This window comes from Talpa occidentalis, unplaced genomic scaffold, assembly GCF_014898055.3.
Source record: "Talpa occidentalis isolate TD23 unplaced genomic scaffold, MPIMG_talOcc4v2.1 talOcc4.17, whole genome shotgun sequence".
NCBI classification, from domain to species: Eukaryota; Metazoa; Chordata; class Mammalia; order Eulipotyphla; family Talpidae; genus Talpa; species Talpa occidentalis.
Window position 1 is genome coordinate 49,071,623 of NW_023601754.1, and position 16,762 is coordinate 49,088,384.

At 47.7% G+C, this 16,762-nt stretch overlaps 1 protein-coding gene across 8 annotated transcripts; it reads right to left on the reverse strand.

Moving 5' to 3' along the window:
* Window positions 1-44: 44 nt before the first annotated feature.
* ZNF331 (zinc finger protein 331) lies at window positions 45-15,921 on the reverse strand. Of its 8 annotated transcripts, none has more exons than XM_037517158.2 (5): window positions 15,830-15,921; window positions 14,614-14,784; window positions 8,417-8,500; window positions 6,957-7,083; window positions 48-3,064 (listed from the first exon to the last, which is right to left on the reverse strand). In XM_037517158.2, the coding sequence occupies exons 3-5, from the start codon at window positions 8,423-8,425 to the stop codon at window positions 1,764-1,766; spliced, it is 1,437 nt and encodes a 478-aa protein (XP_037373055.1). In that variant the 5' UTR covers window positions 8,426-8,500; window positions 14,614-14,784; window positions 15,830-15,921; the 3' UTR covers window positions 48-1,763. The 8 variants fall into 8 exon arrangements, with proteins under 8 accessions (XP_037373060.1, XP_037373055.1, XP_054553349.1 ...); XM_054697374.1 differs by having other exon boundaries at window positions 8,417-9,742; XM_054697373.1 differs by having other exon boundaries at window positions 9,611-14,784.
* Window positions 15,922-16,762: the final 841 nt, after the last annotated feature.

A 16,762-nucleotide genomic window follows, 5' to 3' on the forward strand; every position in this document is an offset into this window, starting at 1 on the left:
AGCAGGTAGGACAGGAGAGGTCTGCTGCAACATGTGGGTGGCTCCTTGGTTGGCTGGGATCGACCCCACACTGCAGAGGCTGCAGACAGCTTCACAGCGCTGTGCTCAACCTGCTGTGCCACCAGGGAGGCCCTAAGAAGTAACTCCTATTAGGAGGATTACTAATGCTGTAGGAAACCGGTTCTGAAGACTCAGCTCTGAAACGTAGGTTGGCACCCTCCACTGCATGTCTTCTTACTCTCTCCATCCTCTGCCCAGAGGGGTCAAATCCCTAACCTCATCCTAATTCTGAGGTACAAATATAAGAACTAAGACGTTTTAATTGAAATGTAAGCCCCACCAAGGTAAATAAGTTAAGTCCTACTTAAAACCAATTTGGTACCCTCTGACAGCCTTTATTGGACACTCCTTTGGGCTTTCCCCAAACAGCCTTACCCTGTGTCCAGGGTCTCCCGTTGGCTTTAGCACCTACCTGGATCTCTCCCAGGTTGTTCCTGCGAGCACTCAAAGCCTCTGGTTTCAAAAGCACCCTGCAGACTCCTTTTCTTCCCAGGACCTAAGCTCTGTCTATTTTCCCCTTTCCCCTGACATGTACCACACTTATTAGTCCCTCCTCCAGCTTTTCAAGTTCACTGCCATGGGCCCTAGTCCTCTCCCACCCATAATCTCAGATACCCGTTACTGGCTGTAGTACTTTCCCTTAAGACAGTCCATTTCTTTCCAGGACAGGGCAGAGGTTCAATTGTGCTAGTCCAGTTCCTCCCTGATCAGGACATATTGAACATCTAACAACAATCAGTTTGTATGCAGTTTTAGTATTAGCCTTGCTAGTGTCTAGTGACCTGTAGTGGTTTCTCATTGCATTTCCTTGATGAGAAATGATGTTGAATGTAATTCAGTTACTTACTGGCCTTCTGGTAGTCTCCTGTGAAGTGCTTGCTCAAGCCCCCCTTGTTTTTCCCCCCTTAATTGGTTTTAAAACTGACTTGTCTTTATTTTCTATGTGGATCCTGTGTCAGGTTATGTAAATATCTTTCCCCCGTCTGTTTCTTGCTTTTTTACCACTTCCATGGTATCATTTGATGAAGAGAACTTTGTACTTTTGATTATTTTTATTTAATTGTTAATTTTGTTTGTGTCTTCTGTGTACTAAGAAATTCTGACAGTAATCTACACTTTCTTCTAGAAGTCTGATAGTCTTTTCTAAGCTCGTTACACCTATGGGAGTCTTGTAATAATGCATTAAAAGCAGCACTCATGGTAATAATAAAAACAACAGCTAATGATCTTTATTGAACTTACACAGTATTCCACATACACTTTCAAGGAGTTTACATGTATCAGACTCAATCACCACCACAGCAGTTTTAGGTAGGTGTGGTAATCCTACTTCACAAATGCACAGGAGAGTAGGTGACAGTCCCAGTGTCTCATGAGGAGTAAGGAGGTGGGATGCTGATGGTAACAGGTAGGGGAGGTACCATGATGAAAGGCTTTCCCACGTTGCATTACACTAGCACAGTATTCTCTAGAATGAATCTGAAATGTGACAGGGATTGAATGGCACTGGAAGGTTTCTGTGTACTCATTAAACTAACCTGTCCAGTGACAAACTTGTCTCCACCAAGTACGATGTGATCACTACAAAAAAGTGATTTCTCCAGTCTCCCAAGTTTGTCCGCAGCCTGACTGTTCTGATATCCATCAGCCAGAGTGACCGTGAAGGCTTCTGTCTGTTAAATAATATCATACTGTTCTTTCTGTTATATGGAGACTTCCACAGATTTTTTGTCACATTCAAAAGTTGCTTCAGCCATATGCATTTTCTGATGGTCTCTGTGAGGCTTTACAGGATCACAGGCCTTTCCGCCTTCCTTACATTCAAGAGGTTTCTCACCCATATGAATTTTCTGATGCTGTGTAAGCTGATGGCCATGGCTGAAGGCCTTTCCACATTCTTTACATTCATAGGGCTTCACCCCCGTGTGAATTCTCTCATGCTTAACAAGGCTCGACCCATAAATAAAGGCCTTTCCACATACCTTACATTTATAAGGCGTCTCACCAGTGTGAATTCTCTCATGTTGAGTAAGGTGATAGCCACAATTAAAAGCCTTCCCGCATTCTGTACACTTATATGGCTTTTCGCCTGTATGAATCCTCTCGTGTTTAACGAGGCTCGAACCCCAACGAAAGGCCTTCCCGCATTCCTTACATTCGTGAGGCTTCTCACCAGTGTGGATTTTCTGATGTTGAGTAAGATAATTGACGCGAGTGAAGGCCTTCCCACATTCTTGACATTCATAGGGCTTCTCACCGGTGTGAACTCTCTTATGTTGAACGAGGCTTGAGCCACAAATGAAGGCCTTTCCACAGTCTTTACATTCATAGGGCTTCTCACCACTATGGATTCGCTTGTGTTGAATTAATTTATACACACGGCTAAAGGTCTTCCCACAGTCTTTACATTCATAGTCTTTCTCGCCGGTGTGAAATCTCTGATGCTGAGTGAGTTCATCGCCACGTCTAAAGGCTTTTCCACAGTCTTTACATTCATAGGGCTTCTCACCCGTGTGGATTCTCCGATGAATAACGAGGCTCGAGCCCCACCGGAAGGCTTTCCCACAGTCCTTACATTCATAAGGTTTCTCACCTGTATGGATTTTCTGGTGCTGAGTAAGCTGATTACCCCAACGAAAGGCCTTTTTACATTCTTTACATTCATAGGGTTTCTCACCAGTGTGAATTTTCTGGTGTTGGGTAAGCTGATAGCTGCGACTGAAGGCCTTCCCACACTCCTTGCATTCATAGGAATTCTCCCTGTTGTGTCTCTGATGTGGTCTTGTAGATGGACTTTCCCTGCAAGTGGGCGTTTTCCCACAGTTGATTATCACTTGATTGAAATAGCCCTCTCGAGGGCCCTGTGGGCCGTCAAACTCACCTTCACACATCCAGTCAAAGCCAGGGGCTTTCCTTTTTCCATTTGCGTTCCATTTGGGAAATTTTCTTTCACAGATGCCCTTTTCTGTAGGTAAATTCTTGGTCTCATATGGGGACTCCAAATCTGGAAGAAAATGAACATTTTTGTTTCCTCTTAAGGAAAACAAAATAAACAAGAAAACCCAAACCTAACCACGAACTGAAAACTTCTCTGGTAGAAACAAAACTCTAGTAGAATATATATGTGTCACCCAGGCTCGTATTCAAATGCAGATCCCACCGCCAGCACTGCGATGCCTGATGAGGAAATTATGGAGATGCTCCTGCTAATGTCACACCAGAGAGGAGGCTCAGTACTGGCCCTGCTATGTCCTATCAGCTGGCACAATTCAGCAAAAGAACAGAAACGAAGATGGAAAAGAACAGAAATGAAGACAGAAAAGATAATGTGATGACACACCTGGGAAATCAAATACAGAATTGCTATAAAAATAAAGATACATAGTTGGATAGTTACATTGAAATTAATGTTCTGAAATATATGTCTATACATGTATAAAAGTAACATAATTAAAAATAACTCAGGATAAAAGACCCAGCACTCAAGCAGTAAGAAAGACAACATGGAGGATTAAATTCTATAAGACATGTGAGACAACTATGAGGAGGAAATGTTTAGAAAAAATCCGAACACTAGTTAGAATGCCAGCTGAAGAGACGGCACATCAAACCTGTTTAAATGTGTGAATTCATAATGATACTAAAACATGGAAAATGACCAATTTTGGAGCATGTTAGGAAAGCAGCCCTGTATTATAATTTTTCTCTAATATATGACTAGTAGTTTTTTCTTCAAAGAATACAACATTTTAATGCTTTTTATCCAGTATAAGCAATGCTACTACAGAACCAATTAGCAGATGGCACATTTTCTCTTTCAAAAATACTACAGCAAGAAGCAAGATGGAAAATGGCTATTTGGAGCCTCCAATAAAACAGTGAGTCCAGGCACTAAGTGACAATGACTGCCAGCAGCAGAGAGACATCACCAGACACTGCCTCGTGATGGGAGAACATGGCAGCACCCAAGAAGCAGTGCAGCCAGAAATAAAAGAAAAAAAGGCATGTGCAGCCAGGATCACCTCCAACATTTGGGAATCACAGCGGGCAAAGTTCAGGTTATCTACACCCTTGATACTTGAGCCTGCACCATGGCCATCTACGAAATAAACTGTAACTTAGACTTTATTACCAGCAACGCATGAAGTGGGAGTAAGTAACTATGACAAGAAAAACAAGAGGGAAAGGAGATAAAGAGGAAGTCCAGGTGGTCATTTTTTCTCCAGAGGCCTTGGATCTTTGTAGGGAGTGTTCCCCGGGGGTTCAGGGACATGCCTGCTCCTTGCCAGCCGGCTGCTTGCTGGGATGATGATGTGCTGAGCGTGGCTGGCTCTCGCTCTCCGCTGCACTGTGTCTTTTCTCTCACAACTATCAAGGTTCTTTCCTTTGCTCTCACAAGACAATCACATCTGGCTTAGAAATGAAGGGAACTGCTTTCAAAAAAGAAGTGGCACATGACAGCGAAGGAAAATTTTTTTGATGGAGCTTGTTTCAGATATCTAACAACCTAAAAGACAAAATTGCCAAGACTTCAAAAAGAGAAAGGATTAAAGTATGAAAAGGTGAGTCAGAATAGGCAGGGAATAGGCCTTATTTTCAACTTCTGAAGGCGTGGCCTCCCTGGTGGTACAAAGGGTTAAGTCTCACCACTATCACCAGCCACTGCAGCATGAGTTCGGTCCGACCAGGGAGCTGTCCCACAGCGCGCAGCAGACCTGTCTTCCTGCTGCTCCCCTCAGCAGTGGATTTCAGTGGATCCGCCTGTTCTCCTTCCTGCTCTCTCTCTGGTGAATCCTCTTACCTCCCGCACCTCTGGCCTGCACCCCAGCTCTTGTATGCATAAATAAGTAAAACAAATCTTTAAAACAAAAACAGGGCCTCCCCGGTGGCGCAGCGGTTGAGCGCTGGGTTGCGAAACTGCGCGCGACCTCTGCGGCGCCGGTTCGATCCCCGGCTGCTCCCCGGCCACCGGAGGAGGGTCCCACATGGCGTGCAGACCTCTCCTGCCGCCCGCTGCTCCCCTCAGCAGTGTGCTTCGGTCCTTCTGCCTGCTCTGCTCTCTGCTCTGGCTCTGGTGAATTCTCTCACCCTCCCGTGCTTCTGACTTTGCCTAGTGCATGTATAAACAAAACAAACAAACAAACCAGCAAACAAATAAATAAAGCATGCCTCTATAAAAAAAAAAAAAATAAAAAAAATAAAACAAAAACAAACTTTTGGAGGCAAGCTCCCTGGAGGCAAGCAGGAGGTGGTAGTTGAGAGAGGATGGATTCTGTGACCACAGTTCCTAGGTTCACTTCTCATTGCTGTCGCCTGCTATGTCCTGCTACACTCATCTATAAACTAGACATCCTAACCTGGCCACCCCACAAACTTGGAAGAATGAAATGAAATGTATTTCCACATCCACAGAGAGCTTAGAACAATTCCTGCTACAAAGGAAGCACTGTTTCAGTGATTAATAATATTGTTGCTATTTTGCTAAAGAAAACTAATGAGTTTCCTGAGATGTTTTCATGATTGTGACATTCTAAGCTAAAAGTTGATGAGCATCACTTTCATTTTAGGTGAATGAGCATGAAATGGGATGAGCTGGCATGGATTCTGTCTTCAGTGAACCCTGGCATAACGAGCTGACTTAATAGAGAAAAATCAAGTCACTCTTGGGCCATTTTCCCTAAAAATGGATCTCTAAGGTCACACAGGTCAACAGCAGTTTGGGTGTAAATGTAATCATAGAATGAAGCTTGGTTTCTTTGAAGATGATCGTGAAATAAGTATTCCAGAACTGGAATTCATCCTTTGGTCATTTTTTTTTTTTTTAATAGAGGCATGTTTATTTATTTATTTATTTGTTTGTTTGTTTTGTTTATACATGCACTGGGTACAGTCAAGCGCAGGAGGGTGAGAGAATTCACCAGAGCAGGGAGCAGAGCAGGCAGAAGAACCGAAGTACACTGCTGAGGGGAGCAACGGGCGGCAGGAGAGGTCTGCGCGCCATGTGGGACCCTCCTCCGGTGGCCGGGGAGCAGCCGGGGATTGGACCAGCGCCGCAGAGGCCGCGGGCAGCTTCGCAACCCAGCGCTCTACCGCTGCACCACCGGGGAGGCCCCATCCTTTGGTCATTAAGGAAGCTGAAGCTACCGGCGAGGCCAAAGGATGAGAGTAGGGAGGCAGGGCCAGTCCACTGCCAACTCAACAAAGCACTCCTTGGAGACAGAAGAAGAAACTCACCAGTGTCTTTTTTGCTCTTTTTTTTTTTAAATGATACTAGCTTATTTTTTTTAAAGATTTATTTATTTATTTATGTATACAAGCACTGGGTACAGTCAGAAGCCCAGGAGGGTGAGAGGATTCACCAGAGCCAGAGCGGGGAGCAGAGCAGGCAGAAGGACCGAAGCACACTGCTGAGGGGAGCAGCGGGCGGCAGGAGAGGTCCGCGCGCCATGTGGGTCCCTCCTCCGGTGGCCGGGAGCAGCTGGGGATCGAACCAGCACTGCAGAGGCTGCGGGCAGCTTTGCAACCCAGCGCTCAACCGCTGCGCCACCGGGGAGGCCCTTTTTTGCTCTTTTTTAAGATTTTTTTTTTTTATACAAGAACCGGGGTGTAGGCCAGAGATGCGGGAGGGTGAGAGGATTCACCAGAGACAAGAGTGCAGAACAGAACAGACAGAATGACTGAAATACACTGCTGAGGGGAGCAGTGGGTGAGACAGGAGAGGTCTGCCACGCCGTGTGGGTTTCTCCATGGCTGGCAGGGATCAGACACTGCAGAGGCTGCGGACAGCTTCACAGTGCTGTGCTCAACCCACTGCGCCACCAGGAAGGCCCTCACCTGGTGTCTTGAAAGGGGAGGGAGCTTGCGTTCCAGGGAGTTGTTTGAAGCAGGCAACTCACCCAGTGAGACCAAGTTACTGTAGTTCTCCAGCATCACGTCCCAGTACAGGTCCCTCTGCGCAGAGTCCAGACATGCCCACTCCTCCTGAGAGAAGTCGATTGCCACATCAGAGAAGGTCACCAGACCCTGAGAACACAAACCCACATGTCGCTGATGAAACGTAGAGACACAGATTCAAGGTGAAGGACAACTGAGGGGGTTACACTCGGTTGGGGTGGATGCGGCTCATGGACTGACCTTGTGACGGGGGGCAATGGGGCTGCGTGGAGGCTGGAGCACGAGGCTCCCGTTACTGCCAAGCCTGGCTGCTGCGAGGAGCCCCACCCTGTGGCACCCACTACTGTGCTGTCAGAATGGATAAAACAAGCCAATTTGTCTTCCCCTGACAGTCTGCCGCGTGCCAGTGTGGATTCCTGTGCCCGTTTTCCCTTTAAGGGAACAGAAAACTCCTAGGGTTTTGTTTCCTAAATGTAATGTAGGATCTTTCATCTTTGAAAATAGGGTGTGCATGTTTAAGCATCTGCAGGTCTCAGGTTCATCAAGGTCATCATTGGCCAATTTATCTTTTGTCTTCCTCTGTAATGACAAAAGCATTTTTTGTCTCCTCGTATCTCTAGATTTGACTGAATTATAATAGTTAAACTTGTGGGAAGAACAGAGCATGGAAGGTCTTTCCTGGCTCCAGGAGTATATGAGCATCTGTTACTTCTATATGGGATACTCTTCCCTGACTTACAAAATCAAAATCACTTGTTAATCAAATGATTTAGAAGCACACAGAGGTCTGGTCAACCACAAAATTTCTCTCATGCTCCCTGCTAAGGACGTGATCTGAGTGCACCGGCCTTGATGACCATTTTCTCTAGTCCTCAAGAAGCGTGTGTTCTCGCCACACACTAACACAGAGCCTCGCAAGTATGGAGATTCCCTTGTATCTGCCTAGAAAAAAGATAAGTAGAGACTTCTGGTTTCCTCCTATGGGCAAATGGGACTGCCATGGCTAACTCCTCAGGCCAGAGATGTGACATGCTCGCCTCTCAAGGGACCGTCTTCCGGCACTGCCCCAGCATTACTGTTGATGATAAAGCAAGCACACGGGAGACACTGAATAGTTAGCTCAGTGGTTCAGTAACCCTGTCAGCCGCAAAGTGGGCACAGGGTGGAACAGGACACCCTGGAAGGAGGGGGCTAGCCTCACTGGACAGCAGACTTCAGGAAAATTCACTTTTAAAACAGGCCACAGGCAGAGCCACTGCCTGCCTGTCACTGTGCAGGCGTTCTCCTCACAGACCTCTCCCTTTACAAAGCGGTGGCGGCTCTTTCTGCCCTCTTGTGGGTCCTCTTTTTTTTTTTTTCCTAATAAGCCTGTCCTTTGAAAATGTACAAGAAAAAAAAAAAAAAAAGCCAACAGGATCTACATATAATAGTACATTTCATGAAAAGAGAAATTTATACTTACGTGGGCCATAGTTTCCCAATCAAGAACTGATCAGGGTTCTTGGGGTCCCCTTCACCGAAGAGACAAAATCCAGAGGACCCAGAGCTGGGAAGAAAAGCCTGCATTAAAGTAAGCTACCCTAGGGCCTCCCCAGTGGTGCAGCAGGTTGAGCGCCGCGCTGTGAAGCTGTCCACAGCCTCTGCAGCATGGGTTTGAGCCCGGCCGGCCGCGGAGATACCTACATGGCGTGGTAGACCTCTCCTGTCTCCCCGCTGCTCCCCTCAGCAGTGTATTTCAGTCAGTCTGCCTATTCTTGCTCTGTCTCTGGTGAATCCTCTCACCCTCCTGTGCCTCTGGCCTGTACCCCAGTTCTTATATAAATAAATCTTTAAAAAAAAAAAAAGTAAGCGACCCTGGGCTCCCAAAATACAGCGTTTTCCCTCCTCCACCTTTACCGCCATAGAACCTCAGGCTCCCCTCCCTACAACACCCACATATAAATGAGACCCATCTGAGGAAAATTAAGAGGTTTATGGGGGGAAAGTAAACAAGATCACCCTGAAGCCCCAGGAAACCTAATTGTACAGAGCTAATTGGAGGAGCTTTCTTTTTTTTTTTTTGCCTTGACATTTTAGATTTCCAGCCAGCTCCCTGTTGGGGTATACATAGTGAAGAATTTGGCGTTGACCAGAGGTCTAACCTTTGCCTGTGGCCTCCGAGAGCAATCTGCATCACCTAATCCGAATGTCTTCTTTGGTGCAGGGGCTGGCCACCCCCAGGTGATTCCAGGGGTACAGCTGACCTGGAGACTGGGTAATCCGCTGCAGTGAGCCAGCCAAGCTCACATAAAGCCCCAGGGAATGCTGCATAGGGAAGCTCAGTTGTGCCTGCCTGGGGGCCGACCCCAGCATCGCAGCTGGCGCAGTGCTGGGTCTGCCCTCCCTGGAGCGGGCTGTGGCCTTCCCCTTCCGTACTGTTTTCCTGTCAGGTCCTCCTGTCATAAATCATGACCTGGCAGGACAGTGCTCTGCAGGGCCTGTGGGTCCTTCCTCTTAAACCTGAGGGTGGTTTTGAGACACATCTGAGTTTTGCAGTTGGTGTCAGAACTGCGACTTGGACCTGAACTGGGCGCTCAGGGCGTTTAGTGTGCCCGGAGCACCTCATGCTCCCTCCAGCCACCCCATCCAGGGGAGCGTCTGCCCCTGCCAAACAGACCTGGTGGCCTCGAGGTCAGGCCATGTAGGTTGAGACAGGGCGGAGGAGGATCTGTGGGGGCAGCAGTCAGCACCAAGCCCACAGCACGTGGCATATCGGTGATAAAGCATTAAGTGGTCACTGAATACTAAGCTGGAAGAGATACTTCAAGTTAGGAAAAAAATAGTTCAGACCTGTTGAAAAAAATCAGGCTACCGAACCAGGACACAATAACACATTTATAAAATTCTTATGCAATTTGTAGTATAGAAAATGCACACATGCTTTTATGTGCATACATACAGGGTACTCACACAGAGAGAGAGAAACCAACCACAAGACAATGATTGAAAGAAATAATAGAAATAGACATAAAGACCCCTCGTGCAGGCGTTAGCAGGGCAGGTTTGAAACTGCTGTCCTGAGGACGGCTTGCCAGACAGGCCTCGGCTGGACTCCTGAGTGTCCCAACTGTCCCTCAGCTGAGAAGCACAGCTCACAGTTCTGGAACTTTTAATGGTGTGGTTTGTGCTGAGCACTTGCTTCCTCTGGGAATCCATGGTTTTGGTGTGTGCAAGACTGGGCTTACAGAAACCCTGGGCCCTTGGCTTGGGGAGCATCCCTGTTAGACACATGTCCTCCACGCAGCCACCATGGCTGCTGTGGGGATTGTGGGTCCACCCAGGAGAGAGCTCTGGGAAGCCTGTGCCTGGGCTCCCCAGATGCTGGCCCATGAGCCTGCCTGTCATTGACTTTGCTGTGTGATCTGTCAGTGGGAGGCTGCCTTAGCCACAGCAGGCCTAGAGGGTGATGACCTGAGTGTGTGTAGAGAGTGACTGAAGCAGACTCCAGACCTGGCCTTGGTTTTCTTTGCTTAATTACATATGTGTAACAGGCAGCATCAGGTTGACAGATACAGATAAGAAAATGTCTGGCAGCTCCTTCTGCCCTTGTCTGTGCAAGCATCATCTTCTCCCTGCCTTTTCCTAAGAAACCTGTCCTTTTAAAATGTAACAAGAAAAAAATATGTGGGTGTATCTATTCCTTTCAAACTTATTAAGAGGCAGACTTAAATTTTCTTTTTAAAAAGTCTACTCTTGAACTTGCAGAAAAAGCTCAGAATATATTATCTTTGGAATTTTTTTTTTTTTGAATAATGTTTCTCTCTTTTCACTTCTAACACCGAAGCCAACTCTTTGATAGAGTTGGAGAACTGGCTGGAAAAAAAAAATGGCTAAGATTCTATAAAAAATTCTAAGATTGCATAGAAGTTCAATAGATACCGAGCTTAAAACTGTTGCTCAGTTTTATGTCCTGATGGGAGGGTGATTTTACTTCTGAACTTTTGCTTTGAGTCATGATGTCCTACCTGACTCATCTTATGCGAGTGATAGGGGGAAAGGATGTCCTGAGCAAACTCCATACGGGCTTTGTGGACTCCACCCCCACTCCATCAAGACACTGGAACTACAAATGCCATGATCACCAAGGGAAGGCTGTGAGGACCTGGGCAGAGTTAAGCAACTAGGCTCTTGGTTTGCGTATTTAACTGGCCATGTGGCCAGGGGTCGCCCTCTTAGCCACACGGAGTGCTCATTTTTTTGTTTTTGCTTGGGGGGTCATTGGGATTCCAGGTCAGCGGAACGGGTAGGACGCATTTACGAACTTGTCTCCCTCTTTTTCTCCCTGAGTTACTCATTTTCCCATTTCCCGTTACCTTGTAAATACATCTTTTATCAACCTTTTTTGTGTGTCTGCAGTTTAGCATTCAAAGTTTAGCGCTTAAAGTCCCCTTTAAGTGTGTGGGTGAGGACCCACAGTCAGGCAACCTGTTTTATATCGGGGTTGCTCTGCAACACTAGCAGTTTTCACTTTGCAGCAAACATTTAAAAAAAAAGGAAAGTATAAAATTTAGAAAACAAATTCCATTTATTTCCACAGAGAGCCTGTGTTTAGACTTACTAACGTGAGAATGAGGACCCTCCCCAGCCCCTCTCAGGACACACTGACTGGAACCTTTTGGGTGTTGACCACAGGCTGCCTTACACTTCTGTTCAGCTTCCCTTCCCTGCTGGGCTATAAGCAATGCAGTGTCCCTTCAGTCATTCTGTAATTCCAGGGTCAAGCATATGGTAGCCACTTAACAAAAATTGTGCTTGTGAAATGCCCCCCAGAGAAACAGCTATAGTAGTACATAAATATATGCATAAGAATGTTCAGGGATTTTTTATGGGGTATCTTTTTTAAAAATTGAGATAATTGTTGATTCACATGCAGTTATAAGAAATATAGACGAATCCTGTGTATTCTTAACCCAGCTTACCACACTAGAGTATAACTTTACAATCAAGAGGGAGACTGAACCAATGCATCAATTTTATTCAGACATTCCAGAAACTCATTTTAAAGAGTGAACCATGAAAAACATCAATGTCTTGTGGTAGAAGACAGATTAAGTAGTGAGTGGCTTGTGTGAGGCCATTTTTTTTTTAAAGATTTATTTATGCATACAAGAACTGGGGTGCAGGCCAGAGGTGTGGGGAGTGAGAGGATTCAGCAGAGACAGAGTAGAGAACAGAGCAGGCAGATCTGAAATACACTGCTGACAGGAGCAGCAGGCGAGTCAGGAGAGGTCTGCTGCACCATGTGGGTCAGCTCCCTGGCCGGGGATGGAACTCGTGCTGCAGTGGCTGTGGATAGTTTCACAGTGCTGGTCTTAACCCCATGCACCACCAGGGAGGCCCTACAATATATGTATTAACGATACTGATTTATAGGGGCCTCCCCGGTGGCGCAGTGGATTGAGCGCTGCGCTGTAACGCTGTCTGCAGCCTCTGTAACACGAGTTCGATTGCTGTCCGGACAGGGAGAAACCCAAATGGCATGGCAGACCTCTCTGTCTCGTCCGCTGCTCCCCTCAGCAGTGTCCGTCCATCTACCTGTTCTTCTGCCTGCTCTCTCTGGTGAATTCTTTCACCCTCGCGTGCCTCTGATCTTGTATAAATAAATAAATCTTTAAAAACAAAGGTACTGATTTATATTGAGAAAGGACTTTAAGATGAATCCCCACGTGAAGAAGGGAGGTTTAAAAGGCAAGAGAGGGGCACAGGCTCTGTGGGATGAGTTTCAAATGTGAACGTGCGCTGACAGCTGCTTACGTGACAGAGGCTGGCTCCCCACTGGTAAGACAGGATAAAAACACCTACCAGGTTTGACTGTCTTAACTGTGGAGTAGCTGACCTACATAAAACACAGTAATATGCAACAGTAATTTAAGTAGTTATTCAAGATCAACAGTGTCACACATCTTTTAATCCATTTTAATAGAAGAAACTGCACTCTTTCCTTTTTCTTATGTTAAATAGGTGTGTCTGAAACCTGCTGTCTAGGTAACACTGAAAACTTCCAGAGCCTCATAAAAATAAAGTTCATTTCCAATAACAATACTAGCAAAAAAAAAAAAATGGGCCTCCCTGGTGGCGCAAGGAGTTAAGTATCAGCACTATCAAGCTATTGCCAGCCACTGCGGCATGAATTCAATCCCTGGCCAGGGAGCTGACCCATATGGTGGAGCAGACCTCTCCTGTCTCCCCACTGCTCCCCTCAGCAGTGTATTTCAATAGATCTGACTGTTCTGCTCCCCACGCTGTCTCTGGTTAATCCTCTCACCCCTGCACCTCTGGCCTATATCCCAGTTATTGTATGCATAAATAAATAAAATAAATCTTAAAAAAAAATACTAGCAAAAAAAGATTCTAAGGAGGAAATGCTCGTTCCCCACCAGCAACAAAAGGGACAGACAAGATTCTATAATAAAATTCCAGATCTAAGAACAAACTAAGAAGAGTCAAATTAAGAACATTAGCAAGAGGGCCTCCCCGGTGGCACAGCGGTTGAGCGCTGGGTTGCGAAGCTGCCCGCAGCCTCTGCAGCACCGGTTCGATCCCCGGCTGCTCCCCAGCCACTGGAGGGTGGGGGGGTCCCACATGGCATGCAGACCTCTCCTGCTGCCTGCTGCTCCCCTCAGCAGTGTACTTTTGTCCTTCTGCCTGCTCTGCTCCCTGCTCTGGCTCTGGTGAATTCTCTCACCCTCCCGCGCTTCTGACTGTACCCAGTGCTTAAATAAATAAATCTTTTAAAAAAAAAAAAAAAAAAAGAACATTAGCAAGAGACCTCTCCTGTCTTGCCTGCTGCTCCCCTCAGCAGTGTTTTCAGTCCATCTACCTCACCCTTCCGCACTTCTGGCCTGTACCCCAGTTCTAGTATAAATAAATCTTAAAAAAAGGGGGGGCTCCCCTGGTGGTGCAGGTGGTTGAGAACAATGCTATGAAGCTATCCACAGCCTCTGCAGCGCAGATTCTATCCCCGCTGGCCAGCGAGGGCCCCATATGGCGTGGTAGACCTCTCCAGTCTCGCCCGCTGCTCCCCTCAGCAGTGTATTTTGTCAGTCTGCCTGTTCTGCTCCCCTCTGTCTCTGGTGAATCCTCTCACCCTCCGTGCATCTGGTCTGTACCCCGGTTCTTGTATAAATAAATAAATCTTTTTTTTTTTTAGAAAAAAGAACATTAGCAAGAGACTGAATCTCTTCAGTGTGATGGGGGAGACTTAATAGAACATTTGTAAGTGTTGCCACCTCATGCTTGTTTTATAGATCTGTCCTTGGAAATATTATTTTACAGTCCACGCTTGTAATATGCCAGTGATCACTGTCATGTCCTGTGAGAGAAATACCAGAATCCTCAACAATATAACTCTGAAAGGCTGTACTCCTTAATTATTTGTTGTCATGGGATTAGTTTCAAATGATGTAGCTTAACCCTAGCAGTGAGATTTTCTCAAAGCAAGATGAATCCTGGAGAGCCTCTCCCCTTGCACAAGCACATGGTTATAGTGGCGAAATTAGTTCCCTCTGTAAACTAAGATCTGAAGAGTCTTTGGCTCATTTGCACTATTCGGATTTAATGCTTTGAAACCAAAACCATACACACAGGCTGAGGAAAGGGGGAGAGTGGACACATACATACCAAATTTCAATAGTAATTTGTCTTTGGATGGTGCATTTACAGGTAATTTCCAGTTTCTTTATGAGCTACTTAGGGGATTGATTTTCTTTTTTTTTTTTTTTCCTTTGCATTGATTTTAAGAAGCATAATAATTCTTCCTTCTACGGATGCTTTTTCTGGAGGACAGCTGGCCTGGGGGGGAGAAGACAGAGTGAGACTCTAGGGCTGTTCTGAAGCACAGTTTACATCAGAAAACACCCTCCAAGGCCACACCTGTCCCCAAGTCACATCTAAAAACCATACGGAAAACAGACAGCACTGGGATCTAATTATTAGTGACTTTAGTAATGGGGTTCTGAAATAGGTAGCTTTTCTCTACCCCACCTTCTAAATCAGGAACCTGTCTTCTTCAAAAAAGTAATCTTAAGGCTCTCCCGTCCTGTCAGTCAGGTAACCTGTACGGAAAGCAATTTTAGCTCTAAAATTGCCATTTTTAAGATTATATCTGTGCTGTCTTGCTGGTAATTTTCATGACAGGGTCCGGGCTCTGCAGCCCCTGCGTGAAGCCAGGCGCCGGCGAGTTGGAGGGGAAGGCAGAGACGCAGCGGGCACCGGCGCCGCAGGAGACACCCGCGCACACCCCGGCCCGCAGGCGGCCCGGCGGCCCGTCGCGGCCCCGCACCAGTCAGCGCCGCCAGCGCCCGCTCAGACACGCGCGGCCCCGGCCCCACCCAGCGGCACCCTGGCCAGAGACAGCGCCAGCTCCGCAGCCCTGGGCAGGCAGAGCGCAGCGGCGGCGAGTCCCAACCCGGGCCGCCCCCCGCCCGCTCGCCGCGCCGCGCGGGTAACTCACAGGGCGCCGCGCCGAGACGCCTCGCGCGCCCCCGCAGCCGTGCGCGCGCTCGCGTGCCAGCGGGACGCGGTCTGGCCGAGCGGCGCGCGCACGAGCGAGGGCGTCACCCCCCCGATGACGCGCTCACGCGCGCCTCAGCCCCGGGCCGCGGCCCGGCCGCGCCATTCACGCGGGCGCCCACAGGGGCGCCACGGCCCCCGGCGCCCCGCGAGGTCCGAGCGCCCTTCCTCCCCCTCGCTTCCAGCCGCTCCGCGGCCACAGGCCTCGGCTCCTTCCCGGGCCTCCGCGCCCCAGGCACCCGCCCCGCTCGCCTCCCCCCGCCGCACCCCGCCCCGGGTCCCCCCGGGGACGCGACCAGCTCACCGCGGGCACCCAGCCACCTACCGGGCGCCGGGACGTCGCGGGGAAGCAGAACCTAGAAAACGCGAGCGTTGGCAGCGCGTCTGCCCGCAGGCACTTCGGGGCGCTCGTGGGGGGCGGGGCTGCGGAGGCCTCTGGGAAATGTAGTTCAGAGACCTGGGGCCGCGCCGGAGCCTGACGCGCGCCGTTGCTTCCCCAGAGGCAGCGCTCCTTGGCCCTCGGCGAGCGGCGCCGCAGAGGCCGCTGGGAGATGTAGTTTACACGGCGGGACGCCTCAGAACAAGGAGCGTGGCCTTCGCAAGGCGTCTTCTCCGGGCCCCAAAGAAGATGCGCCCGGATTGGGAGAAAGCACGTTTCGGGGTCGTAGAGACTAGTCTGCAAATGCTGGGAACCCTGCCGGCTGTTCAGATTTCTCTTAGCATTAAATTCGGGCCGCTGCCAAGGACTGCGCCACAGACTCCTGGGAAATGTAGTTCAGAATCATGGAATGTAAACCGTTACCTCATTAAAAATAACACAATTTTTAAAAATAAAAAGAAACGCAATGCTTTTTCTCTTTAAAAAAATATTGAAATATTGGCTTATAATGTTATCTAGATTTCAGGCGTACAGCATTATATTTCAACGTCTACATATGCCACATCTCTAGCAAAAGTCTAGTTCCTGTCCACAAAAGTCTCAATTATAGGATGTTTGGGAAATTAAAATTAAAACAAAATTATATGTGTACCTAAAAAAATTAAAATTTGGGCAGAAATGTGTAGTTAGCAAATCTGAAAACAGAGATATTCTCTCTTTCTCTCTCTCTCTCAGTCACACACACACACTCCCAAACATAATGGTTGAATTAATCTGAAACTAATAGAGGCAAAACAAATTCTCTTATGTAATCACTCATTACCAAGGACTTGCTCCCTTCAACAGAGGACTATGTTGGACTCGCATTTCAGCCAGTGT

Excerpts from the sequence above, each read along its gene's own strand:
- ZNF331 (XM_037517162.2), bottom strand. Across the intron at positions 3,065-6,956 it reads CAGTAACTTGGTCTCACTGG|ATTTGGAGTCCCCATATGAG; the intron begins GTGAGTTGCCTG and ends ATTTTCTTCCAG.